The 26,157-nt window shown below is 55.2% G+C and overlaps 1 protein-coding gene across 3 annotated transcripts; it reads right to left on the bottom strand.

Annotated features, from left to right (window-relative positions):
* On the bottom strand, positions 1 to 26,157 carry LHX6 (LIM homeobox 6). 3 transcript variants are annotated; one of them, XM_043469460.1, is made up of 10 exons: positions 25,849 to 26,156; positions 24,623 to 24,694; positions 24,050 to 24,232; positions 23,566 to 23,687; positions 14,544 to 14,764; positions 11,931 to 12,031; positions 11,617 to 11,712; positions 11,221 to 11,395; positions 6,592 to 6,695; positions 1 to 2,252 (listed from the first exon to the last, which is right to left on the bottom strand). In XM_043469460.1, the coding sequence occupies exons 1-10, from the start codon at positions 25,930 to 25,932 to the stop codon at positions 2,232 to 2,234; spliced, it is 1,179 nt and encodes a 392-aa protein (XP_043325395.1). In that variant the 5' UTR covers positions 25,933 to 26,156; the 3' UTR covers positions 1 to 2,231. The 3 variants fall into 3 exon arrangements, with proteins under 3 accessions (XP_043325395.1, XP_043325396.1, XP_043325397.1); XM_043469461.1 differs by lacking the exon at positions 6,592 to 6,695 and having other exon boundaries at positions 25,849 to 26,157; XM_043469462.1 differs by lacking the exons at positions 6,592 to 6,695; positions 25,849 to 26,156 and adding an exon at positions 25,499 to 25,564.

The following is a 26,157-nucleotide window of genomic DNA, read 5'->3' on the forward strand; positions in this document are numbered from 1 at the left end:
TCAGTGCCAGCACTTCTACTTGCATTAACTTTATTTATTACACAAATAAGACATTTACAAAGCACAACATGAAAGGTATGTAACAAAACAGACATTGGTTTTACAAAAAAGTGCTTACAATTTTTTTTTTCCGTGTGTGTGTGTGTGTGTGTGTGTGTGTGTGTGTGTGTGTGTGTGTATTTTCCCCCTTTTGCTTTGTATTTAAATAAATAGTCCTGATGGCCTGTAGGTTCTCAGGCTGCTCTATCAGGCTAGTGGAGACATGTCTGAACCGCAACATGCTACAACCACGTGATCCACGCAAGGAACAGACCCTGGGGGGAGGCTCAAGGCAGAGTGGGTACTAGGTGACCCTGGGCAGGACTCGGCTGGCCACTCACCACCTGATGGTGCTTGGGACTGCGATCACTGGGAGCAGAAATCAAAGGAAAGATTAGAGTTCCCCAATCACCAGGGATCGGGCCCAGCTGCTCCTGTTAATGTCAGCTCCGAGCACAGGGCTAAGCACACATTATTCACTAGGTGAGTTCTGAACTGAGCTGCACCACCCACATTCAGAGGGGTGCCTTCTCTTTGCCCTGAATCAGCTGGAACTGTCTTTGAAAGCGAAAAGAAGTAGGTTCCCTTCAGGGGCTGCACCCGGGCCCAGCCTTCCTCCAGATCCCAGAGCGAGAATGGCATATAAGTTTTCATCTTAAGTGCCAGCTTCAAGCATTGGGATTCCGAACCCTTATCCAGACTCAGCGAGATAGTGCTGCAATCGATTATCGATGTCTGCCACGGGTGAAACCAGAGACAGCAGATACCTGTGTACCATGAGTTTGCTTTCCCTGTCCTAGAGTCTCCTTCCCAAAGCAACATACCAGGTGAACCAAAGGAGGAAGGATGACTTGGGCTGAAACATGCTTACTAGCAGCCTCTAGTGGGAAATGCATCAGGACACAAAGTAATTCTAAAATTACAGGATACGCTTGGGACAAATGGGTGTCCCCTGAAAACATACATCATGGTCTTGTGTAGCATGAGCCCTTTTGTTTTTGGGGGGGAAGAGTAGCAGGACGGGGTGGGTGTGAGCACAGCTGTCTGGTCCGCATTCTCAGAAGCAGGTGGGGCTGGCTCTGGGCAGGGTTGCTGGAGAAGCCCAGAAGTGCCAGCTAGAACCCTGGGCTTGGCACACTCACTTAGCATCGGGACCCTCCTTCTATGCAGAGATAGGTCCAGAATGAATGCTCTGACTGCCCTTTCCCTGGGCTCCATTCCCCAGTCCCTTCAGGAGATGCCCCCCCACCAAAAAAAAAGATGTGGCCCAAGCACCCCCACCCATCGGGAGTCAACAAGTAGCCAAGAAGCGTCCCCAAGTGTAACCTGTCCAGACATTCAGAAATGTCGCCACACAGATCAAAAACCACCTCTGCTACGTCACCCGCACATACGCTGGATAATGGGGAAAGTGGGGCCCCCAACACACACACCCCAAGTTTCTTCTTTCCTCTCCTTAAAATGGCTCCTGCCCCTCCCAGCCCAGCATGCCAACTCCTCCTGGGCCTCCAAACTAATGGGGGTCTTTGTTCCCCCCACCCTCTCCTTATCCCCCTGCCTCTTGGTCTGGGCAGGCCTCCATCTTTGCCCTATTGGGCCTCTCAGGGTTGGTCAGTGTCTCTTCTCTCTCTGAATTAACTTGACATAACCAGACAGATGGAAATGATAAAATTAGAACATAGCTTTCCTTTAGGGACATCCCATAAACACTGTAGAGTTTTCCAGACAAAAGCAACAGAGTGGATAACCCTGGGGGTTGTTGACTATTCAGAATTTGGAGATGGTTCCAAGGAAGTAGTAAAGGCCAACACGGGAGGAAAGAAAACCTGTAAATTGGAAGGCTGTTGGCGTCGCGCAATTCAATTCGGCCTTTTGCTATTGTGATCAGCTTAAGTTGAAGAGGACGACTCCTGACTAAATGGGAAACACGGGCTGTTGTTTTCACCCTGGCTCCAAGTATCAGGGAGCTCTAGCTTTCCTGGAGGAGGGCTCCGCATGCTCCTGGTGGAGGTTCTGGTTCTCAGCAGGAGACGGGGAGGCCAGGCCCAGGGGCCCAGCTGGCGGCGGGCAGGATGGCAGACGAGGGGTGGACGCAGAGCGGGTGATCCCTGGCAGCGGCTCGGACTCCGGGTTTCAGAGGCTGAGGGACAGCTGCAGGTCGCCCATGGACAGATGCGGAAGTGCCGGCAGCGTCAGTACTGAAAAAGGATGACCTGCAAGAGGAGGACGTGGGAAGGGGCTGAGCCAGGGTCGGCACCAGCTGGCAGCCCCCCAGAGGTCCTCAAAGGCCTGGAGAAGGAGGGGGACCCGGGGCCCACATCTGAGTTCAAATCCTGGCTCAGTCACTTGCTTGCTGTGCAACCTTGGGCAACTCACTTCACCTCTCTGAACCTGTTTCCTCATCTGTCAAACAGGGATGAGCACACCTCTCTCCCACTCTCTCTCAGATGGGGAGGAATCACGAAGATCCAAGAGCAGAATTCAAGATTCAAGAGCAGCAGCTAGCACCTCCTGGGCAAACTTCCTGGCACTGGGTATAGTGCACATGGACATGATTTCACAGAGCCTGGCCTTAACCCCACCAGGGTGCCCTGACACCATCTCTTTTTTACAGGGGAGGCACTGGGGCCAGAGAGGTGAAAATTCAACAGCCTGGGATCACCCAGCCCAGAAGAGGTGGACCCAGCACGGCAACCCCAGCCTGGCTCTAGAATAAGCTCTGCTCGTTAGACCCACTGCCTCTTTCTCTCCAGACCACCCTGAAAGTTACCAACGGTGCCTACCAAGTACCAGGTGATGGGCCAAGCCCTTCATGTGTCCAAGCACTTGGAGAGGCAGGTGGCTGAGATACGCCAGGTGCCTGACACACACAGGGTGGTCAGGGACAGACTGCCTCCTCTCCCCGTCTCCCACCTAAGATGCCTGGCTGACCTCCTACTGCCACCAACACAACCCCGAAGCTTCAGGTCAAGGATTATTGGCTATCTGGCCAATGGGATCTGCCTTTCGACAGTCCGGTGCCAGGAGGAGGTTTCAGGTGGGCAGAGGACGTCCAGTGGGCGTGGCCATATGGCTGTTCCATTTTTCGATCAAGAATGCTAACGGCCCAGGTCGGTTTCCATGAGGAGGAGATGGAAGAAAGCAATGGTGATGCTCGCCATAAGAGCCATCGTAATAATAACCAACACACATGGAGCACTTTCTGCACACCGGGTGTCATGTTAGGCCCTGTACATATGTGATCGCATTTGCTTTCAGCAACAACCTTGCATGGTAGGAACAATTATTGCCCCCATTTTGTGGATGCTGGAACTGAGGCTCAGAGAAACCGTGTTCCCAAGTCCCAAAGGGAGAAGGTGGCCGAGCTGGGGTTTGGTCTGCCTGACTCTGGACCTCACCCCCACCTTAGACTGCTCTCCTCTAGTCTCTGGGTTGCCTACCTGACTTTGGGCTCTTCCTAATAGAAGCTCTCTCCAGAGGGAGGACCCTGCCTGTCCATGAGCTTCCATCTCTCTATCTGAACAATGACGGCTGGGCCCTGATTTCTAAGAATTTTCCCAGCTCTGTGTGGGATCAGGAGCCGTGACTGGGAAGAAATGTTGGTTCTGGAAACTCACAGGGATGAGCAATCCAATGACAACATGGCAGAGGCACAGGATGCTACCCCGATGCTCAGAATACTGTTCTCTGGGCCAGGCCAGTGCTGGTCTTGATGAGTGGGTTTGGGGGGGCTGCCCCAGGGGGCCCTGAATCTCCTCCTCACCAGGCTGGATCAGGCTCGGAGGGATTTGGAAGAAAGCCCACAGGGTTTTGCACTGCCTGGACACACACAGTCTGCCAGGCCCCAGGGGTTTGGCAAGATGTGGACAGAAAAGGTTCCTGGGAGCTGGCAGGAAGGTCTGACAGTGAGAGGGCGGAAGGTCATGAGGAGGGGGAAATGTTTTTCTGTAGAGTTGCTGGACGTGAAGCTGGGGCTCTGGGCCAGCAAGAGAGAACTGTGGCACGGCAGCCAATCCCAGGGACCAGAAACCTTCCCCATCCAAAAGCTGCCAGACCCCCAGACTGGCTCATCCTTCAGGCTGAACCAGACATAACCACAGGCTTAGCTGAGAAACCAGGAGACAAGGGCTCATCTCCAAGTGCTGAGCCCTGAGCTAATTCCTTCCAAAGATCCCCTCTGACCCCAGATAATGCCCAGGCCCTTTGCTTGAAGGTACAGGGCCCTCATTACGTAACCCCCCTGATGGCTCCCCCCACTTTCCTGGGCCCCCGCCACACTAAGCCCTCTGCTGTACCCCCAGTTCTTCCAAACCTCTATGCCTTGGAAGGGACTCCTCACGTCCCCTGCCTCTCCCCTGGAGCTGGCCATTCTGTCTTCTGGGTCCTCAAAGATCCACGTTCATCCCTTATCCTCAACTGCCCTGGGGTGTAGCTGCCCACCTCCTGCTCTAAGCTACCCTGAGGACAGGGACCGTGCCAGCTTGCCTCTGAGTCCCGGTGTAGGTGTGACAGGACGAATGCTCTCCTGCAGGCCGGAGGGGCAACTAGCCCTAGGGTCAAGGCCAGCTGTACCCACACTTGCTGTGTGTCTCTGGGTGAGCTGCTGCTCTGGCTGAGCCCGTGCATGCAGGGGTGAGTTGGAGTCAACCACAATCATCCTCCCAGGGAGGCTGTGAAGGATGAGGTCAAAGAGAGCATCGTGCAGACTGTGAAGCGCGGCTCGGAAGCACATGATTACTGAACCAGGTGGACTTCAGATCCGAGGGGCTAGCTGCATCCCTGGACAAGTCAGGTCACCTCTCTGAGCCTCTGTTGCCTTATCTTTACCATGAGGATGCCATCCTCATATCCACAGGGTGATCGGGGGCATCAGACAACATATGTAAAGTGCCTGCCATGAACAAAGAAGCTGTTTACCCAAGGCAGCCCTTCCTGTGAGTATGACAGTCTCAGAGGGGATGTTCCTGGGGTGGAGTCACCCACCACTGGGGTCTCCAGAATTTGGGACTGCATGTGTCCTACTATTTACTTATAAACCTACTGGTCCTACGGGCTGGCTGTACCTCTGCATCATCTACTTTCCCCATGGTGCCCAGCCCTCAGCCCAGCCCCACAGGTAGGTGCTTAATCAGGAGGTGGAGTAAGAGGGGCTGTCCTGGAAAGGCGGTCCCACTCCTGGCTGCCTGCAGAATCATGGGGCTGGGTATGACACCCTGGGGCCTGCCCCAGCTCCCCACAGGTGAGGCTGGGGAATCTGCCTCACTAGGAGCTGCCCAAATGATGCTGAGGCATAGAAGACTGCGCTCAGGCCTGGCCCTGTTTCTCCCCAAGCCCAGCACATCCTCTGACTCCCAGGGCTCCCTGTCTTTCCGAGGACCACTACAGTGATACTTCTAAAAGAGACCTCCAGGGCCCACCACGGTCCATGCGCCTCCACCTGGCAACCTGAGGGCTCCACCCCTCACTCTTATTCCTCCCAAGCTTGTGTGCCAGCAGCTCTGAATCGCTCTGGGTTCCCCGAGAGCCGTGGCGGCTCATGCCTTCCCTACCGAACCCTGAGGCTCAGGCATGCCTTCCTCCAGGAAGCCTTCCTGTGTCTCTCCTGAGCTGCGCCCCCACCCCCAGCTCCCTTGGGCCCAGCATCACAGTTGAATCATACTGTGTCCTAACCATTGGCCTCCTCGAGGGCAGGAACTACATTTCCTTCATCTCTGTGCTCCTGGCAACTGACTCGGGGCTCCTGGGCACAGCCTGTACCTAGCAAATGTCGGTTGAAGAACCGATTTTGTGAACGAACAAAGGCACAAGTTCTCATTCCGGCTCTGTGATCTTGAGCTACCTGGGCCTCATTTTCTAAAAGAAGGGGTTGTCTGAGAGCAGTGGCTTTCAAGGCTCACTGCGAGCTATCCTGGAGCTGAGGGGGAGGTGGGGGCTCTACTCCCTCTGCAGTTTCATCCAGAGTGGCTCCCCACCGACCCCGTTTCATCTCCATCCTTCATTATGAGAAAGAACAAACAAATGGCTTCCTGGGAGTAAGAACAGAGCTTTCAGCCACTGGACTGGGTGACGTCCAAGCACCCTTCTGGGCGTCCAGTCCTACTGCTTGAGACAACCAGAGATCGGGTTCCACAAAGGAGGCCTTACCAGTTGACCAAGGGCCACTATAGCTGGCCTGCTGTCCCTGGGCCCCACCAGCTCAGGATATTCACTCGCAACAGATAGAAACACAAAGGAGGAAGCAGGAGGAGGAACCTGTGAGATGGTGGGAGGCAGGGTGGTGTGTGATATAAGCCCTGCTCAGAGCTGCAACGTTTGAGCGGAGTTACTAAGTCCGTAAATCTGAAAAAGAGAAGGCCAGCCATGGTGGGGAGCCACCAGGGGGCTGGCCGTACATGCCGAACACACTGGCACCAGATCAAGGCACTGTGTGGTGGGGCACAGGGGGGCCTGAGTGCCGGGCAGAGGGTGCCTGCTCAGTGACAAGAATCCTGCCGGAAACCCAATCCCGGCGGGGTGGCTCTGACCCACCCCACCCAGCCAGGCTCCATTTACCTTCTCCCCCCGGCTGGAGAGTGGTCCATCCATATCGGCTTTGAGGTGGACCGGGGGCGCGGTGTAAGGCAGCCGGCAGTGCACCTGCCCGCACTGTACCTGACCTGTGGACGAGAGGATGCCTTGGAGCCCATCCCACAGTCTCCGTGCAGCATCCCACCAGCCCTGGGCTCGGTAGGCTGGATCCCTGAGGCCATTTTCACCTCTGTCACTTACCAGTGGGATGCCCCTGGGCAAAATTTCAGTAGGGTTGGTTGCAATACCCTATGTGAAAGTCTTTTGGCTTCTGGGATCTTAGTTCCCTGATCAGGGATTAAACCCATGCCCTCTGCAATGGAAGCGCAGAGTCCTAACCACTGGACCACCAGGGAAGTCCCTGAAAGTCTTCATGAGCAATGAAGCCGTGTGTGATAACTGCCTATTGTGTGTGTGCTCAGTTGTGTCCTACTCTTTGCGACCCCACAGACTATAGCTCACGAGGCTTCTCTCTCCATAGAATTTTCCAGACAAGAATACTGGAGTTGCCATTTCCTTCTCTGGGGGCATCTTCCTGACCCAGAGATCGAACCTGCATCTCTTGTGTCTCCTGCGTTAGCAGATAGATTCTTTACCAACTGTGCCACCTGGGAAGCGTAGTTGATGATAACTGTCTAACTCACTGATAAACACTCATAAATGAATATGTACATGCACCCCTATGTTCACAATAGCCAAGCCATGTAAACAACCTAAATGCCCATCAAGAGATTAATGGATAAAGAAAATGTGGTACACATATATAATGGAATACTACTCAGCCATAAAAAGGAAGGAAATAATGCCATTTGCAGCAACACGAATAAACCTAGAGAGCCTTATAATAAGTCAGAAAGAAAAAGACAAACACCATATGATATCACTTATGTGTGGAATCTAAAATACGACACAAATGAACTTTTATGAAATAGAAACAGACTCATAGATATAGAGAACAGATTTGTGGTTGCCAAGCAGGGAGGTGGGAGAGGAATGGAGTGGGAATTTGGGGTTAGCACATGCAAACTATTAGATACAGAATGGATAAACAAGGTCCTACTGTATAGCACAGGGAACTATATTCAACATTCTCTGACAAATCATAATGGGAAAGAATATTAAAAAACAATGTATATATATATATATATATATATATATAATAGAATCATTTTGCTGTACAGCAGAAATTATGATTGTAAATCATAAATTGTAAATCAACTATATTACAGTTATAAAGTTTTAAAAAGAGAGAGAAAGAAATGAATATATACATTCAAGGCTGTACATTCCTAAATTCAAGGCTCTACCCCATCCATTCGAGTCCTTCCTTGGTGCGTTGTACCTTCTTATCTCCCAGCTATCACCAGGGTTTTACCCCCCTCCCATAGAGGACTCTGCACTCATATGTCACCTTCTCTAGGATGCTCTCCCTGACTACCCTATTCACAACTGCCACCCAACACCAACACCTCCCCCCTACCCTCCCTGCCTGTTTTCTCAGCTTTATTTTTCCTCCTTAGCACTTACCATCATCTGACTTACTGTATATTTTTATTGTTTATTTGATATTATCAGTCTTTGCCAGCTAGACTGCAACCTCTAATGAGGGCAGGAATTTTTTATTGTTTCTAGATTCTAGATCTTTGTGGATTTCCAGGACCTAGAATAAGGTATGACATCTAGTAGATACTCTTTAAAATTTTGCTGGATGAATCTCTATACCCTGTTCCAAGATCTAAAACAGTGAGGGGTAAGGCCATCCTTGGTCTGACCCAAATCTCTCATGCTTCCACCTCTTTACCACCACAGTGACGCCTAGGGCCTCACTCTTCTCTGAACTTCATCCTCTTTGGATGCAGGGGAAGGAGCCCTGTACAGAGACCTGCGATTAATATGTAACAGGGCAAGTCACTGTGCCTTTTTGAGCTACAGTTCCCTCATCTGAGGAAGATGGAGGAATTCTTAATATGGGGTGTTCTTAGGGCCCATGAACAGCCTGAGATTATGTGGAGAACTATGTGCATATGTTTGCATTTCTGGAGTCTAGTTCCAAAGCTTTTTTATGAGATTCCAAGCTTGAAGTAAGTAAGTGTTAGTCCCTCAGTGGTGTCTGACTCTTTGCGACCCCACAGACTGCAGCCCACCAGGCTCCTCTGTCCGTGAGATTTTCCAGGCAAGGATACTGGAGTGGGTTGCCATTTCCTTCTCCAGGGGATCTTCCCAACCCAGGAATCAAACCCGGGTCTCCTGCACTGCAGGCAGATTCTTTACCAACTGAGCTAGAAGGGAAGCCCAAGCTTGAAGGCTCTGGGAAATGCAGGAACCTGTGAATTCAGTGAATGGCAAAGAAAATTTCTAAGGAGACCTTCAGTCTCGCAGCAGGAGGCAGCACATTGAAACACCCTTGACGCCTCCTGCCCCAAGCTGGGTTCACCTTGAGGGGAAGAGGAAAGGGCACTTCAGTCCTTTCTCTAGGTGTCCCTAGGCTTGGCCAACAAACTATGTGGACAGAGTCCTGACATAGCTCCGGAGACCATGGCCCCACTCTCCGTGGGGTCACCTAGATCCGTTACCAACTTCCCAGCAAATGTTGGCTGGTGGCCCAGACTCCTGGTACCTAGAGAGCCCCTGGTGCTTGGCACCTTTAACAGATGAACTAGATTGTCAGTGAGCTCTTTACAGCTTGAACACATCATTGTTTAGAAAAGAAAGCGGGAAAAGAGTCCCTCCTACTGAGTAGATGGTTCAGAAATGGAACAGAACAAAGAGACACTGGCAGACACTGCCACTTCCAACTGGCAGCCTGGTGCAGAAGGCAGGATTCTGCATTCGCAGCTCTGCAAGCCAGAACCACCACCACCATCACAAGAGCAGCTAATACTTTTCCAGACTTACTAAATACTGAAGACATTAAGTCAATGATCTCATCTGATGCTCACAATACTGCTTTGAGATAGGTATTCTCCTTTTTAAAAAAGAGATTGGATTCTTATTGTCTTCATTTTTACAGATGAGGAAACTGGTATTCCAGGATAATAAGACACTTGCCCAATGTCTCACAGCTTGTAAGTGACAGAGATGGGCTCTGAAGCCCCACAGTATGACACTAAAGCCCACATTTCATTATTAAAGAATCCTGGCTCCCACTAACTTACTGTGGACCATTGGTTTCCTCATCTGTGCAGTAGAACAGTGATGTTTAGAAACATCTGTCAAGATAGCTCCTGGCACATGGCAGGGACTTGCAACACAGCTGTGCTCTCTCTGACCTCCCTTCTCTTTCTCTTTTACTTGAACCCAGAGAAGAGAGGGTTTGAGCTTGTGGGTATGTTGTCACCATCTATCTTTCTGGCCATGCCCAGCTTTGAGGAAACAATCAATAGAAACAACCCCAAAGGGAAAGAAAATCTGTGACAAGCACCCGCTCAATAGCAAATTCATTAAATGTCCATCCTCCAGACATGCACAAGGCTCCTCTCTCTGTCTCTCCCCCAGATTTCCACTCTTTGAACACTTCACCATGACCTGCCACCCCTCACCCACAGTGCTCAGTCCCCACTGACACACCTCTCCTCCCTCCTTTGTTTATTGTCTCCCCTCCTCCCCATCCTGCCACCTGAGCCTCAGGAGAGCACAGGCTTTGGTCTGTTGTATCTCAGTGCTTGGAGTCCCCCAGGGTGGAGCTAGGAGTAAAGAACCCAGCTACCAATGCAGGAGACACAAGACATGTGGGTTCGATCTCTGGGTCAGGAAGATCCCCTGGAAAAGGAAGTAGCAACCCATTCCAGTATTCTTGCCTGGAGAGTCCCGTGGACAGAGGAGCCTGGCAGAATACAGTCCATGGGGTTGCAAAGAGTTGGACACAACTGATGAGACTTAGCACACAGGCATCCCAGTGCTTAGGGCACAGAAAGCACTCAAAAAACACTTATTGAACACATGAGCGGATCACCACCCTGTGAGGTAGCATCATTAATGTCCCAGCGTACAGATGAGGAAACAGGTTCCAGGAAGTCAGGTGATTTGCCCTCGGCCTCAGCTGTGGGTACTCCTGTCACCCTGGCTCACTTCTGTGACCCAAACGCCTTCATGCCAGGGCACTTTCTGCCTATACTCGGTTCCTCTGCTGCCTGCACTCCTATTTCCCCTCTCCTCGTGTCTCACTCACTCCTACCACCCTTCTGCTCTCAGCCGGAGGAGAGGCAACATCTCCACACACTCCCATCCAGAATCCTGACTACAGGAATCACCACGATGAAAACCAAACAGCTCATCTCTCTGGTATTATTTCCTGACTCTCCCACCAGAATGCAGGCTCCCCCAGGGAAGGGACTTCACCCTTCTTGTTCTTTTTCTAGTCCTCGGTCCCTGGCACAGAGTGGGTGTTGAGATGGTACTTTTTGAATGGCTTGCCTCTACGGAGGAGTCCAGCTCCACTGCGGCAGAGTTGGGGAACTTAACTCCTCTCTCCCACCTCTAGGTCCCAGTGACTGAGAAACCCTCAGCTGCACTCACGAGGTGCAGCAAGGCCTCCTCACGCCTCCGCCACCCACGAGCGCTCGTCTATACCCGCTCTCCCACAAGCCGGGCGACCGGGGTGTCGCGGTCACTTACTCTCGATGTAGCCGTGCAGGGTGACCATGCGAGCCCGCTCGGGGCTGCTGAACGGGGAGTAGTGGATGTCGTCGGACAGGGCGGAGGGGAGGCGGGACGGCGGCGCCCCGGAGGGTGGCACGGGATGCTGAGGTGTGTGCTTTTTATGACGCGCTCGGCAGTTTTGAAACCACACCTGGAACGACAGCCTCAGCAGCCTCAGCCTCGCGGGAAAAGGCTGGACGCGCCGCCGCGGGACCCCAGGCGGGACTGCCTCGTCGCCGCCTGAGGAAGGGCGGCCACGTGTGCTCCCCGACCCACTCCACTGCTCAGCAGCCAGGCTACGCGCTCGAGGGCCCGCCCCCAGGCCCCTAGGCCCCGCCCCAGACCCGAAGGCCCCGCCCACCCCGGCCCCACCTGGATGACCCTTCGGCTGAGGCCCGTCATGTCCGCAAGCTTCTGCAGCGTCTGCGCGTCTGGGTTGTTGTCCTGCGCGAACTGCGCCTGCATAACCTGCCAGGCGCCGCGGGGCGGTGAGGCACGAGCCCGCCGAGGTCGCCAAGGCCCCGGCCCAATCAGAGGCTCCGGCCCGGAGGCCACGCCCCCCCGGCAGCTACAGCCCCTCCCCACCCCCCGCGGGTCGGGCAGAGGGGAGGAGTCAGGAGGTCCTCTAAGCCCCGCCCACTTCGAGGCCCCGCCCACTCCCGGCCACTCGCGGCCAGCCCCTGTACCTGCAACTGCTCGGCGGTGAACGATGTCCGGGCGCGCTTAGCCGGCTTGGGCTGACTGTCCTGTTCCGAGGGCACTGCCCCCTCCAACGTGAGGCCGTTCCCTGGGGGCGACAGAAGTGGCTGACCACGCGTCCCCATCTCTTCTAGTGGCAGCCTGGAAAGGACGGGGGTGGGGGGAGCTGGTCCCTGGAAGTGTCAGGAGCGGAGTTGGCTGGGAGCGGGGATCCCAGGGTTCTAAGCCCTTGAACTGTCTTTGGGGAAGGGGCTTCTACTTCTGAGCATCTGCTCAGTACCAGACGCTTCTCTTTGGGGGTGCCCTGTACTTCTCACAACCCTGAGGATTGGTGTCATTATCCCCGTGTTACCTACGGCGGAGGATACTGAGGTTCAGAGAGAAGGAAGTCCCAGCTCTGGACCTTTCGACTAGTATTCTGAAAGCTGGCTGACTCTAGCATCCCAGTTTGGGCTCCCTCCTTGACATACTGGGGAAACCAAAGACTGATGGAGATGGGAAGCAGGCAGGTTACAGAACTGTGATCCTAATTTTGTAAAAAAAAAAAAAAAGATGGAAGCAAAAAGGTTGGAAGGATATACACCAAAGGCTTAGGAAGAGGCAGCGCAATTATGAAGACTCAATGTTTCTGCAGCTTCTGAAGTTTTTTCCAACAATCACATGTCATCACCTTCTCTAAGGTTTAATTTTGTTAACTGAACGTGTTATTCTCTTTCCACTTAACATTACTTTTTTAATCACACTAAATATATTCCTTTCTTTTAATATCTCATTTTTCTGAATGCAAAGGTAGTACATGCTCCTTATCAATAACTCAGAAAATTCAGATAAGCACAAAGAAGAAAATTGAAATCTCCAGAAACTCCACCACTATTCATAATTTTTTAACTAGGAACACTGTGTTGAAAGAAAGAAAGAACAAAACAAACACTCTGACATACATACATAGAACAAAATCTGGGAAGATATACACTAAAATGTGAGGGGTGGCGGCATTTGGAGTGGTCTTTATTTTCTTCTTTTTGCGTAACCATCCTTTCCAAATTTTCTATAATGGACACATGAGTGTTTAAGTTTTACAAGTAAAGCAATAGCCCAAACTGAAGGCTGGTCAGTAAAGGAGATCTGAGGTCATAAGCTTTCAAGTTCCCAGCATGGTAGGAGTCTGGAGTCAGCCTGGCTATGAGAGCTGGAGTGTAACTGGCAAGGCTGTGGCTAGCAGTGGTCCTGGTTGGTCCAGGTATGGAAGGAGCCTGGAGTGACTGATGGTGTGGTGGAAACGCTGACTCCTGGACTTCCATCCTAGCTCCACAACTGACTTGCCCAGTTTACTTGAAGGTAAATTCAGAGCACCCCAGCTTCACTTGCTCCCCACCCAGACCCACTCAGCCCTGATCCTGGCAGGAGAAAGTGATGGCCCTGCTGTGGCCAAGCCTTCCCAGGTGGCGCAGTGGTAAGGAATACACCTGCCAAAGCAGGAGATGTGGGTTTGACCCCTGGGTCAGGAAGATCCCCTGGAGTAGGAAATGGCAATCTACTCCAGTATTCTTGCCTGGAAAATTCCATGGATAACCAAGCCTGGTGGGCTACAGTCCACGTGGTCTCAGAGTCAGACACGACTGAGCGACTGACTGGAGCTGTGACCATGGCAAACAGCACTCTGGGGATTCCTAACTAGTCCTCTGACTGGAGACTGAGGCGGGGTGGTCCATATTTCCTGAGAGGCACTGGGAATGGGGCAGACACTTTATGACTTAGCCCCGACAAACCCGGGAAGACCTGGGTTTTAGACCTGAGCCTAAGTGTCTTCAGAAATCTCAGTATCAAAGACAGAAGAGATTTAGGGATCTTCCTAGTCCAAGATCCCCTGGAAAAGGGAAAGGCTACCCACTCCAGTATTCTGGCCTGGAGAATTCCATGGACTATCTGTGGAGTCGCAAAGAGTCAGACACACAGAACAACTTTCACTTTCAGTAGTCCAATAACCGTTTTCCACTAGGGAGAGTGAGGCCCAGAAAGAAAAGGCAACTTTGTATGGCAGGGCAACCTGCCAAAAGCAAAACTGAAGTTGGGGTCTCTAGACTCAAAGGCTTTTCTCCTTACAGCCCAGAAGGAAAACCCCACCCCCAAACCACTGGCTCATAGCTGCTGGGGTGGGAGTTGGGAGGAGAGGGTTGCATCAACTCTGGCTGACTGGCCCAAGCCTGGTTCTGGCAAAGGAGAGGGGATGAACCTCCAGGCCACCCAGAGCTATCCAAAGGCAGAGGAGGCTGCCCGTGATGAGAGTCACCGCTAGGGTTCATTGAGTGCCTCTCGGCTTTTCAGAACACCAGCCTCATCTATCTCTGACGTGTCTTTTCGTTAGCCCCATTTTACAGAGTAGGAAACAATTTGCAAGGACCAGCAGTGTGACTTCAGACTTGCAAACAAATGGTGGAGCCAGAAGGGCAAGGTCCGTGCGCAGCCCCACCCCCATGCTGCCCCTAGGTGATAAAGGGAGCGCCAGGATCTAGAGAATTGCCAGCAGTCCCTGGGGTGCTGAGGTGGCGTGGGGGTCAGAGAGGGCTGGGGGTGGGGAGGGGTAGGGGCGGGTTGGGTACCGTTCTCCGCGGCCCTCTTGAGGTTCTCGATCATGGTGTCATAGTGAATACGGCAGAGCACCTTCTCCTCGACCAAGCCAAACTCCTCGCCTGTGGATAGCTGGCGCTTGCACGAGAAGCAGGCGAAACAGGCCAGGTGGTAGGCATTGCCGCGCGCCCGCCGGACCCAGTCGCTGGCGTAGATCTGTCGGCCACACCGGGCGCACTTGGTTCCGAATCGGCTGTGGGACATGGCGGGGGAGGGGAAAAAAGGGATGGCGAGGCTCAGACCAGCCATCCAAACCCCTGAGTCTCCGCCACGCCTGGTTCCCGGTTCCCGAGGGACTTCACGCGTGCATTTCCCTTTGTCTGGATTCACCATCCCCTGCAGCCAGGTCCCACCTGGAAGGTGAGCTGGTGGGTGGTTTCTTACTTTCTTCTTGGTGCTTTTCTGAGTTTTCCAAATAGTCTACCATGATCACTGAATCTGTATATAACATTACTCTGCTCAATAAAATATAGGGGAAATGTAATAATAGTAATAATCTGGCAAATTTATGAGCACTTACCACTTGCCCAGCAAGATTTTAAGTGTTTTATGTTGATTGTCCCAATTAATCTTCATTTTTGCAAATGAGGAAAATGGGGACCAGAGAGGTAAAGTAATGGGCACAAGGTCACACAGCTTGCAAGGAGAGAAGCCCTAGCCAGTGTGACTCTTGAGAAGAATAAACTGTAACCCAGTTGTAGAGAAATTCGAGAGTGTCTTGAAAGCATAGACAGGTATGCACTCACTGGCTTTGTGACCCTGGACACAATGTTTAGCTTCTCTGAGTTCTCATTTTCTTGCCCTGAGCTGAACGAGGTGACAACAGCAATGGTTAGTGCTATTGGTTTAGTAAGCAGCTACAGTCTCAGACTCCGGAGCCCTGTGTCATCCTAACAAGAGAGAAAAGCCCAGATCAAATGCCTCACTCTCTCTCAAAGTTTTCTTGATTCTGCCGCTTCCCCTTCACCCTCCCACTTTGTGGTGTGGCTGCCTCCACCGCCACCGGACTGGGAGCCCCTCCAAGAAGCAGCAGAGTCTGGTTTACCCTGTCCTAGAAGTCAGCCCAAGGCCTGTCCCGGGAGCACCAGGAAAGTCTTTTCTTGAAGTAGATGACTCACCCAGTGACCCTGCGCTGACCCTCTGGTGCACACTCTTTTTTAGGGAATGGTGACCCCACTTATCCAGCCCCTCAAGCTTAGAAACCTAAATCAACCACTTCTTCTCCTCAACCCAGCAACCAACAAATCATCAGACACTGTAGGTTCCATTTCCTAAGTATCTCTGGGACCCATCTCTTCCTCTCCACAGCCTGCGCTGCCTTCCTAGCCTTGCTCCCATCATGCACCTCTCACTGCCCATCTTTACGTCTGTTTCCAGCGTCACCCTGGCCAACTCAGCCTCCACAAAGTGGCTACAGGGAAGTTGCCAGCACGGATGCTTTATGCTGTACCCTACCCAGCTTAAAATCCTCTGGTGGCGCCACTCTACGCTCAGGATCTGGTCCAAGATCCTTGGAGGTGACCGGGCTCAACAGACCACATCCTCTCTTGGCTCATCTCCTCCCTAACCTTTCTCAAGATCCCTCACCCCACACCCAAGCATGAGCCTGAGTCAGCCACGAAGCAAGGTGGTCCCAGGTCTTATGATCCCTCTGAAGCACTCCCCACTCCCCAGGCTTAAGCACTGACTGTTTCCTCTTCCCACCGTGGACCTCCCACTCCTAGCTCCATGGCTCCCAGCACCACCTTCTCAGCACTGAACACATCGACTTGTAAAAGACGGGTTTCTTGGCTCTCCCTTCCACCCCGGCATTCCTGGGAAAAGCTCTAGAAGATTTGCCTCTGTGTCCCCAGAGGCACAATTCCACCCAAAAGAGCACTGGGAAGCGCCTTGAGAGCGCGCAGGAACCAGCCCAGCAAATGCACTCTGGTTATAGCCTCGCCTGCCTTGGCAAACACAAGCAACTGCCGGTTGAATAAACGGTCTCGGGTTGAACTGAGTACAGGAGCGGAGGCCTCGGCCAGTGCCGACTATAGACGTCCCCCCAGTGCCATGCCGCTCTCTTGGACAAGGTGTTCTAGGGGACCCTGTCGGCGGCCGCGGGGTTCGCTCAGGCCGCTTTGCGCGCCTGGGCCTAGTCAACAGTACCTCAAACAGACAGAAGCGGATTCCCACCCCGGAAATTCGGCTTCCCCAGCACAGTCCGCGGTCTCCGTTTCCAATCCTTCAGTAAAGAGGAGAGGAAATCGTTTTGCCCATTTTTAGTCTGCTCCCGCCCAAGGGGCGATTCCGAATTCCGCTGCCCGTCTCGGGACTGTGAGAATTTCCTGGCCTCTGAAAGGAAGAAGAAGGAAGGGCCAGCCGGGTGCAGAACCCCCGCTACGCTCCAGGTTTTTCCTCGCCGCAGCCATGTGAAGTGGGGACTCTGACACCCAATTTGCACACGTGGAATCAGAGGTTCAAGGCAGACAAGTGACTTGTCCAAGACGACACGGAGCGTGGAACACGGGTTGAGGTCCCTTCCGACGTGCAAAAAAAAATCTCCTAGAACCTGCGGAAGCAGTGGGACTGGAGATGGGTAGAGTTGAAACCCGGTGGTATGAACAGGAAAGGGGCCTGGTTTGACTGCGTCGCATCCCCACTCCGAGCCTTAGGTCCGGGAAACTCCCTCGCGCAGGGCCTGGGGCCTCCGCAGTCTCGAGTAGAGGGAGCCTTAAAGAGTCAGTACAGGAAGGCCCCGGCCTTGAGATGCAGGCGAGAGCTATTGCCGTCTCTAGGAAGCGGTTTCCGTGTTCCGGGATCGGTGCGCAGAACCAGAGTTCAAATTCCCGGATCCTGGTGCTTGCCTCTGCAGGGTTCGTCGTTTTCCGCCAGGACGCATCCAAGACTCCTCGAGCATCCCTGATCTTCCCGCTCCACGAGTCCGCGACGCCGCGCGCGTTCTGCGCCTCAGTTGGCCGCTCGCAGAGCCCTCACCCCCTTGCTCTGAGGCGGGAACCGCAGGCGACCTTTCAGCAACTTTATCGCCCTCCTCATATCACCCCAAATGCCGGGAGCTGTCCCAGCTCTAGGATCTCCCTGCGCGCGCCGTGTCTCCGCCCAGTCAATGAAACCATCCTCGCGTTTAAATCCTAGATGGGGATGGGGGTCATTTTGCAGTTTGGGATGCGTTTCGGGCCGCTCCTGAAGCGTGTCCCCAACCGGTGGAAGGTAGCATAAACAGGGGGCACCAGGAGGCTTGCGGATCCAGGCTCTGACAAACCGACAGACTCCTTTCCCAGGCGGACAGCGAGGCCCGTGCCGCCGAATTCCGGAAGCAGCGAAATCGGCGGCAGAGACAACGAAACTTCAAGAAAGGGGTGAACGGGAGCTGCGAAGGGAGCGCCAAAGGGATTAGGGGGCGCGGCCACTGCCCTCCTCCCCTCTGCGTTGTGCGCGCCCCTCCCTGGGTCCCCGCGCGCGCCGCGGGGCAAAGGCGCAAAGCACAGAGGCGCTTTGGGAATGGAGAGGTGTCGGAGGTAGGAAGCACAGCCTGGCAGCTGCTGCAAGGAGTGGAGTGGGCGCCGCGCACCGCCTTGCCCTCTCTCCACGCCAGCGGGGAACGCAGACATCTGGGTACTCGTGGCTTTGCGGAGGGAACTGTGCGCCAGGGACGGAAGCAGGCTAGCTCTCTCCGCCTGTCTTTCCTGGATACCGAGTAGGAGCCCAGCAGTTATTTGTTGCGTGAATGAGCCTCAACTGAAGAGCCCATCGGAATTTCACTACGACTCCTGTCCCCATTGCTACGCTACCCCTTTTCTGGAAACCGGAGCTCAGAGGGCGGGGCGGGGGGACACTGTTAAGAAGCTAGTGAGACAAGGCGCTGACACTCAAAACCAGTGTTCTCTTGTTTTGCGTTCGGGACGCTCACTTGAGGGCCTTAGAGAAGAGATTCTATGAGGCAAACAAGTTGCGGGGGAGTGGTCCTATGCCTTCTGCTTCTTCCCTGCTTTGCAAACCCACAGGAGAAGAAGCCGAAAACAACAGAACCAGCATTTAAGAGGTTAAAACGCCCCACTCCTCGGAGGTCCCAGCCCAAGCCCCTCCCCTAACGCCTCTCTCAGCTCCCCCAACATCTGTCCCCCAACAGCTGGCGGCCGCTGGGCTGCTCTCAGCCGCGGTGGGGGGCCGCTTCCCAGCTCTGAGCCTCCCCGGGGACCCTCGGGGCCCGGGGGAGGGGGTGGGATTCCCCCGCTGGAGTATGTGGTCGGAGCTTGGGTTCAAGGTGAAACGAGGAAGAGAAGCCGGCAGACTTGCCCTAAGTCACTAGGGCCAAGTGGGGGACAGGAACCGTGGTGGGCAGCCCCCCTTCCCAGGCCCAGCCCCGGGCACTCTCTGAACACCACCCCCATCAACGCGAGGAGAGGTAGTTAACCCTTTACGCCCCATGCCCGTGGTCAGGAGGCAAGAGGGCTAAGAACCTTGTGACCTGAACCTCCAGTCACTGGGACTCTGAGAAGTTCACTCCTGCTCAAGTGCTCTCAGGGCCCACCCAGGGACAGTCAGTCAGAGCACAGAGGGAAGCCAGCCAGCCAGGGTAGGGAGTCTTCGGGCCAGCAGGGGTGGCTGGGTGGGTGTGGTCTTTGCCATCCCATGGGCCCCACCTTGCAGAGGCAGCAGGTTGCTGAGTGTCTCAGCTACAGAAGAAGAGTGCCAAATATTGAGACATAAGGATGGTAAGTCAGGCAGCCGTGAGGGTTATCCAAGTTCTGCCACTTATTAGCTGTGTGACCTCACCACTCAGGGCCTCTGCTTCCCATCCTATTAATGTAGGGGTTATGACAATTACCTACTCACAGGGTGGATGGGAGGATTCAATAAGATAAAGCAATGAGATGTAAAGGGTTAACACAGTTCCCAGCTTAGAGAAGCGCTCTGTACAGTCTTGGGACAGCATCCTCGGTCCTGTCCTCTTCCGCTCTCTCACTGGTGGGACGCATTCTTTATTCTCTTGGGACATTGTCTCCCCCAGTCTACAATTGGTATGACACTTCAGGAGGGGAGGGGCCAGAGGGGCATTTCAGATCAGTCAATGTGGGGCAGCAGCCACAGATTGGTGGGTGGGAGGAAGCTGTCTGGTTGGTTTATTTTTTAAGAAATATTTATTTATTTGACTGCACCGGGTCTTAATTGCAGCATGTGGGATCTAGCTCCCTGACCAGGGATCTAACCCAGGTCCCCTGCATTCGAAGCATGGAGTCTTAGCCTCTGGACCACCAGAGAAGTCACCTGTCTGGGGTTTTGATTGTTGAGACATGAATCCCCCAGAAAGGAACACTATCTTCCCACCCCCCCAACACACACATACACACAGGACTTTTTCCCCCCTACTTCTTGGAAGCAAATAGAAAGCAAAACGGTCTTAACCCAAAAAGTGAAGACGTTAAAAGCATCACACATTTTTCTAATGGAAAAAAAAAATTTTTTTTTTTTCTTCTAGGACTCAGGGAGTGAGGGGAGGTGGGAATCTGACTGAAGCCACAAGGGCTGGTGAGGTCCCTGTTTGGACGGTGAGTTGGAGAAACTGAGGCAGAGAGGTCCAGTGATTTCAGAGAGTGCACATAGTCAGTGGAAAGCCAATCTCCTCCAACAAAGCCAGGAGCAGCAATGACCCTCCAGACTCTACCCCACCCAGGCACAGCCACCTGCGTTTTGCCCCGGTGAGCTTGGAGTGCTTTCCTAACATCTAGCTTCCTGAGCCCCTAGTGCTACCAGCTCTGCCAAAGAAGATAGAAGAGAAGTCTACAGACCAGTGTCAGGGAAGGGCAAGATAGCAGACAGAACCGAGAGGAAGCCCTTCCCTGGGGAATAAGACCAGAAGTCAGAGGACCTCGGAAGCTACCAGTGGGGTCTTGGCCACTTCCTCCCTCCCTGCATCCTGTTCAGAAGTCTTGGCCTCTCTTTGGGGTGAGTGCTCCAGCCCATTTCCCATCAGACCCTTGATCTTGGGTTTCAGGAAACAGACGGCCAGAGAATCTGAGTGCTAGGCCCTTCCCTGAGCCCCAATCTAGAGAGGGGGCTCTGCCTTCCACGCCACCATGCTCTCTCCAGGAAGAGCTCTCTTGCAGCAGCCACCCAGAGCCCGGGCTGCTGCTCAGAGCAGACAATAGTCCCTGCCTGGTGCTCCGCCTTTTTTCTTTCCCTTTTTGTGGGTTTCATTATTTTTGTTACAGGTGGGGCTGCCAGGGATGAGTTATGCCTGCAGGGAGACCTGGCTGGGGGAGAAATCATCAGAAAAGCCACAATTCTTCTCTCATCCCAGGGAATGTGAGCCTTTATTCGCTCTATTTTCTTAACCAAAAATCTGTTTTAGTTTTGCTTTGGGGGCTATTGTCACTAGAAAAGGATTAGTGCTCAGAACCTGCAGCCCAGAAATGGCCCAGCCCCATTCTTGCTCCCCAAGCTGTCTGAGGAAATGCCACCAGGGCAGGATGCCCCTGCCACCCTGCCAGTGGTGACACCCATAGCACCTACCCTTTAGGGAGCCTCTGCTGAGCCTTCCTCCCTTCACTAGCCTTCTTGGCAGCTCAGAGAGATACCCTGGTAGGACACTGAGGGCAGAGAGATGCAGTGATTTGCCTGAGGTCACACAGTGATTCAGGGTTGGCCTCATGGAGTCTGGTCTCTGTGTCTCCATGATAGCTGGACATTTCATGCTTTGTCCCACTACCGTGGGGAAAGAAGGCAATGGAGGCTTTGAACAGTAGGGTCAAGATCTGAGTTTTGACTAATCCTTGAAGATCTAGGAAAGCACATCAACCAAGGAGGCTTGGTCCAGCCTTGGGCATGAGCTGGGGCTGGAGAAGCAGCACAGACACATGGGCAAAGTGGCTCACAGGGTGGGTGGTGGGTCCGCTGCCACCAGGAGAACCAGGAGAGGGGGCCAGGCCTGCTTCACTCTGCGGGAAGAGGCCAGCTGGGTTCCCCAGGCCGTCCTGGCCCACTGATGAACACACGGAGCCCTGAAAGGGCAGCTGGCTTGTTTCTTTACCAACTGGAGTCAGGCCTAGAGCAGGGACCCTAACCTCTGCTTCCTGCCCTGGCCAGCTAAGAGTCAGGACAGTGGAGGGGGAGGTCACACTCTGGTTACACACCAATGAATGACAACCCTGCCCTCACATACACACAGGCTGCAGCCCATACCCACAAATCCACAGTCACTCCACACCCTTGAGCCCTCAGTGCCTGGATTAAGGCCGAAAGGAGAAATGCCCCTCAGAGGAGGGGTGTGTGGTGGGGTGGGGAATGACGGGATTTCAGCCTCTCACCTCCAGACCCCAGGCCAGAAGGAAGCTTGTCCTGACCAACTTGACAACACACACACCCCCACACACGCGCACGCTCGGTCTAAGCATTCACAGAGACACACACTCTCCACTCACACATGAACTGACAGACAAGTGCTTGCTATAAAGGTACACCCACGCTGTCCACACGCCCCTCGCCCTCCTCAGCTGACACATTCACCCAGGCCACTGCACAGATCCGGACAGACAGACACGCTGCATCCTCGCACTTGGAGTCCCAGGCCAGCTGGTAGAGCCGCCCTTGCCCATGTACACCCTAGCTGCACTTCCACTCACACCCATGCACCGATGGAGAAAAGTCCATTTCTCCAGCCAGGCTTCCTAAGGTGTCCTTAGAGCACCCCAGCCCCAAATACTACAAGCCTCCCCCTAGATTCAAGGTCCTCTCTTTCCAAGTTCCCAGAGACTCAAATCCAGGGGCCAGGGGAAGCGGCATTGCCTTACATAGCATCCCCTGACTTAGAGGATCTTTCTGGGGCTGAGGTATTCCCAGGAAGGCTGCATCAGTGACCTCTCCTCTCCCGAGGCAGGGATGGGAAGGATGTCGGAGGGATGGGGGCTGCTTGTTGTAGGGCAGTAGCTTTCTCCACTTCCTAAGAAAGCTCTTGGGAACAGGCGTCCTGCCCAGGAACCAATCCCACTCCACTCTCTCTGGACTCTATAGACCCGAGTTCAGGCCTGCTTCACGCTTCCCCTAGGGATCGGGCCGGCAGTCGCTGCTCCTCTGACCTCGCCGTGACCTCGACACCATGACCCGGGCAGGGCCGAGCCAGGCGAGGTGAGGAGCCAGGCGCGCGCAAGCGGCGGAGAGGCGGCAGGAGGACCAGTTGGGCTGCTGTGGAGAGCTGCCGGACGCGGCACCGCGGGGCGGAGGGCGCAGGCCAGGGTGATCCTACTCCGGGGCCCTGGCTGCGGCGCCCCACTCCTCCTTCCTGTCCCGGCAGCCCAAAGTCAGAGCCTAGACCCAGGAGAGGCTGAAGCCGGGGCCGAAACGGCGACGGAGCTGGGACTGGAACCCGCGCCCAGGGCGCAGGCAGGATCCCAGACACGAAATCCTACACTCGAGCGATGCCGGGGCCTGAGTTGAGGCGGAGCCGGAGACCGAGGTCGGGGGTTAGATCGAAAGCTTGAACGTGGGTTCGGATCCTAGACCCATGCGAGGCTAGTGCTTGAGGCCGAACCGGAGCTGAATCCAGCCTCGAACCCGGCCGGGGTAAGAGCCGGGACCAGAGCCGAGACAAGAGTCTGGAACCCAGCTCAGGGTCCTGCCGGATAGAGACGCCGGCTTTGCTGGAGTGGAAGTAGGGTTACAACCCAGGGCCGGGGGCCTCGGAGCTCGACCGACGCGCTGGGAGTCGGAACAGGAGCCTGAGGTTCAGGCAGGAACCGAGAGGGAGCCAGAGACGCGACCAAAACCGAGTGGGCCTCAGCAACCGGAGGCGGATCACCGGCCCGAACCCCTGCCAGCACCGGCGCGCGGCCTGGAGCTCCTGGTGCTTGGCGCTGAGAGCCGGCGGGCTGGGCCCCCGCGCGGCTCGGCGCCGGGGCATTCGGGACGCGGGGGCCTCCGGAGGCAGAGACCGAGCGCAGCTGACAAACGGCCTCTGCGCGCCCCCGGCGACACTGCTGGCCCTGCGGCGCAGCCTACCTGAAGTAGTCCATCTTGCAGAAGATTTCCTTGTTCTTGATGTAGCAGCTGTTCTGCTGCCTCAGCGACGTGCGACACACGGAGCACTCGAGGCAACGAACGTGCCAGATGAGGTTGTTGACCTGGGGAGGGGGCGGAGATGGGGGGCGGCTGAGCGCGGACCTCTGCGCGCGCCCGGCTCCAGCCTCCCCGGCCCCCTTAGCAGACACAGGCGCCGGAGATCTGAAGGAACATGTGACTTCCCCCACTTTTCTTCTGTAACATGGAGGCGCAGGGAGGTAGAAATCAACTCTGCCCATTTTTCAGACGGGAACCCGGGGGCGCAGAGAGACGCTAAGATCTGCCCGAAGACGCTGGAGTCTGGCCGGGGCTGAGCAAGGATTCGAATTGAGGGGACCCGGCGCCGGCGTGGCTCCCCCTGCAGTCCTCGGGGTCACAGCCCACACCCCGCCAACACACACGCAGCACCCCGCCCCTGTCTCACCTTGAGCAGATAGCGGTCCAGGATCTCCAGGCCGCAGCTGGAGCAGATGTTCTTGCCGGCGGACGGCACGGAGGAGGCGGCAGAGGGAGGTGAGCAGACGGAAGGCGTGCTGGGCGTACAGGGAGAAGCCCGGCCCTCGTCCTTGTCCAGAGCGCCGGCCAGGGCCTCAGCGTCCGACTGAGCCTGCGGTGGGGGGAGAGTGAGAGCCGCACTCTGAGCTGCGGGCCGAGTCGGATGCCCAGCGTTGCTGCTGCCTCGGAGACAGACCCCGGCCTCAGCGAACCAACCCACAACGAAATCCTCCCCAAACGACAAGCCACAGGCTACAGGACAGGAATGGAAGGGCCTACTGGAGAGGAAAGGACGGCTCCAACTTTTAGCACGCGCGTCCTAGGTGCCAGGAGCGGTCAAAGCTCGCCTTCCCGGCCAGAAAACCGAGCTCAGAGAGGGGCGGCGCCCTGCGGCAGTCCCCCAACGCACGGGGCAGCTGTTCGGGGCCGGAAAGCCGCGTTAGCTCCCCCGGGCCCGGCCGCCAGGGGACCGGGGACCGAAGGCAGGGCCGAACGAACTCACCATGGCGGGTGGCGCGGTCCCTTCAAGGCAGCGGGTGGTCGCTTTGCAGCCGGACCCTGGCTGGGCCATCACCTGGGGGAGGGGGGAGGGAACGCAAGCGGCGGCGGCTGCAGCACTGTGGCTCCGCGCAGCCTGAGCCCAGCGCCTCCCCGCGCCTGTTATATAAACCGGCGCGGAACAATGAGTCCTAACTTTGTAGTGGGCATTTAAAGCCCTTCCCCACAAAAGCGGTGTCTCTCTAATGAAGCAATTTGAATTTGGATTGGATTTTTTCCCTCTCTCTCCCCCTCTCCCTGCACTTAACCCGTGGCTCTTGAAGTAATCGCTTAGTTCCCTTGCAATCCAAGCCTCTGAGGGGGAAAAAAAACACGCGCACACACACAAACTACCTGCAATTAGAAATTGTCGTGAATGCCCAAGATAAGAGGTAGCCAGAGTGTCAATTCCAACTGTCAATCAGTGAGATCCATCAGGCCGCCCAAAGAATTGCAAATTTGATTTTTTAATGGTAGTAATTAAAAATCGAATTTTTTCTCCCTCCACCCACCCTCCTTCCTCGCTCCCTTCTCCTGCTCTCGGCGCAAAATGCAAAAAGGAGAAAAGAGAGAAAGAAAGAAAATAAAAAAGAGACTGGGGAGGGGCGCTTGAGGAAAATAAAACCCTGAGCGCTGGGAGCATCCGCCCGTCCGCCCCGCGCGCGCGGCGAAATTGATGCGGCGATGCTGACGCGGACTCAGGCGCTTGCCGAGGGCCAGTCCGAGGGAAACACAGAGTAAAACGGGGGCGAGATCGGGGACGAAACGGGGCCCAAAAGAGAAAAGAGAGGCGTCCAAGAAGAGGAAAGAGCACCCTCCAGCCCCTCGGATCTCCCGGGACCGGCCCCGCGCCGCGATTCTCAGCGTTGCGCCGGCCCAACCCCCGGCGCATCGGCGCTATCAGCGCCTATTCAGACGGACAATACCCGCTTCGCCTCCTCTTGATTCGCCTGTGTCTTTGCTAAATCGCTTTTTGAGAAATTCCTCCAACATTTGCATAATGTGTTCCCGCTTTCCGCGACCCCCCCTCCTCGTGCTCGCGCGCGCTCACACACTCACAGACACACACTCCCAGGCGCACCCCCGCACCCCTCCTCCCCGCGGCCGCCCGTCGCCCGGCCCGGCCCGGCTGGGTCCCGGTCCCTGTCCGACCCCGGCCCGGGCGGCTCACCCACTCGCTCGCTCGCTCACCTGGTCGGTGGCGGGGCCGCCCTCGGCCGGCAGCCGGCAGCCCTCGGGCAGCGCCGGGGCGGCGTTCTCATGCTTCCAGTACATGGGCCGGGGAGCGGCGGGCTCGGCGGGCGCGCGGCTCGGAGAGCCGTGCCGAGAGGGGCCACGGCCGCAGTAGGAGCAACGGCTGAACCACGAGCAGGAGGAGAGCGGAGGCGCCGGCCCCGCCGCCCAGGGCCCGGCCCCAGCCCCCTCCCCCGGCCCGCGCGCAGCCCCGGGCTCCCTGGCTGCCGCCGCCGCTGCCTCGGAAGAAGGTCCCGACAAACTTGG

Source organism: Cervus canadensis, chromosome 5 (assembly GCF_019320065.1).
Source record: "Cervus canadensis isolate Bull #8, Minnesota chromosome 5, ASM1932006v1, whole genome shotgun sequence".
Lineage (NCBI taxonomy): Eukaryota > Metazoa > Chordata > Mammalia > Artiodactyla > Cervidae > Cervus > Cervus canadensis.

Coding starts and splice junctions, on each gene's coding strand:
- LHX6 (XM_043469460.1), bottom strand. CDS start 25,932: ATGTACTGGAAGCATGAGAACGCCGCCCCGGCGCTGCCCGAGGGCTGC. Junction 14,765..23,565: donor TGCAAGATGGACTACTTCAG/GTAGGCTGCGCC, acceptor CATGTCCCACAG/CCGATTCGGAACCAAGTGCG. Junction 12,032..14,543: donor CAAGAGGGCCGCGGAGAACG/GTACCCAACCCG, acceptor TGTCGCCCCCAG/GGAACGGCCTCACGTTGGAG.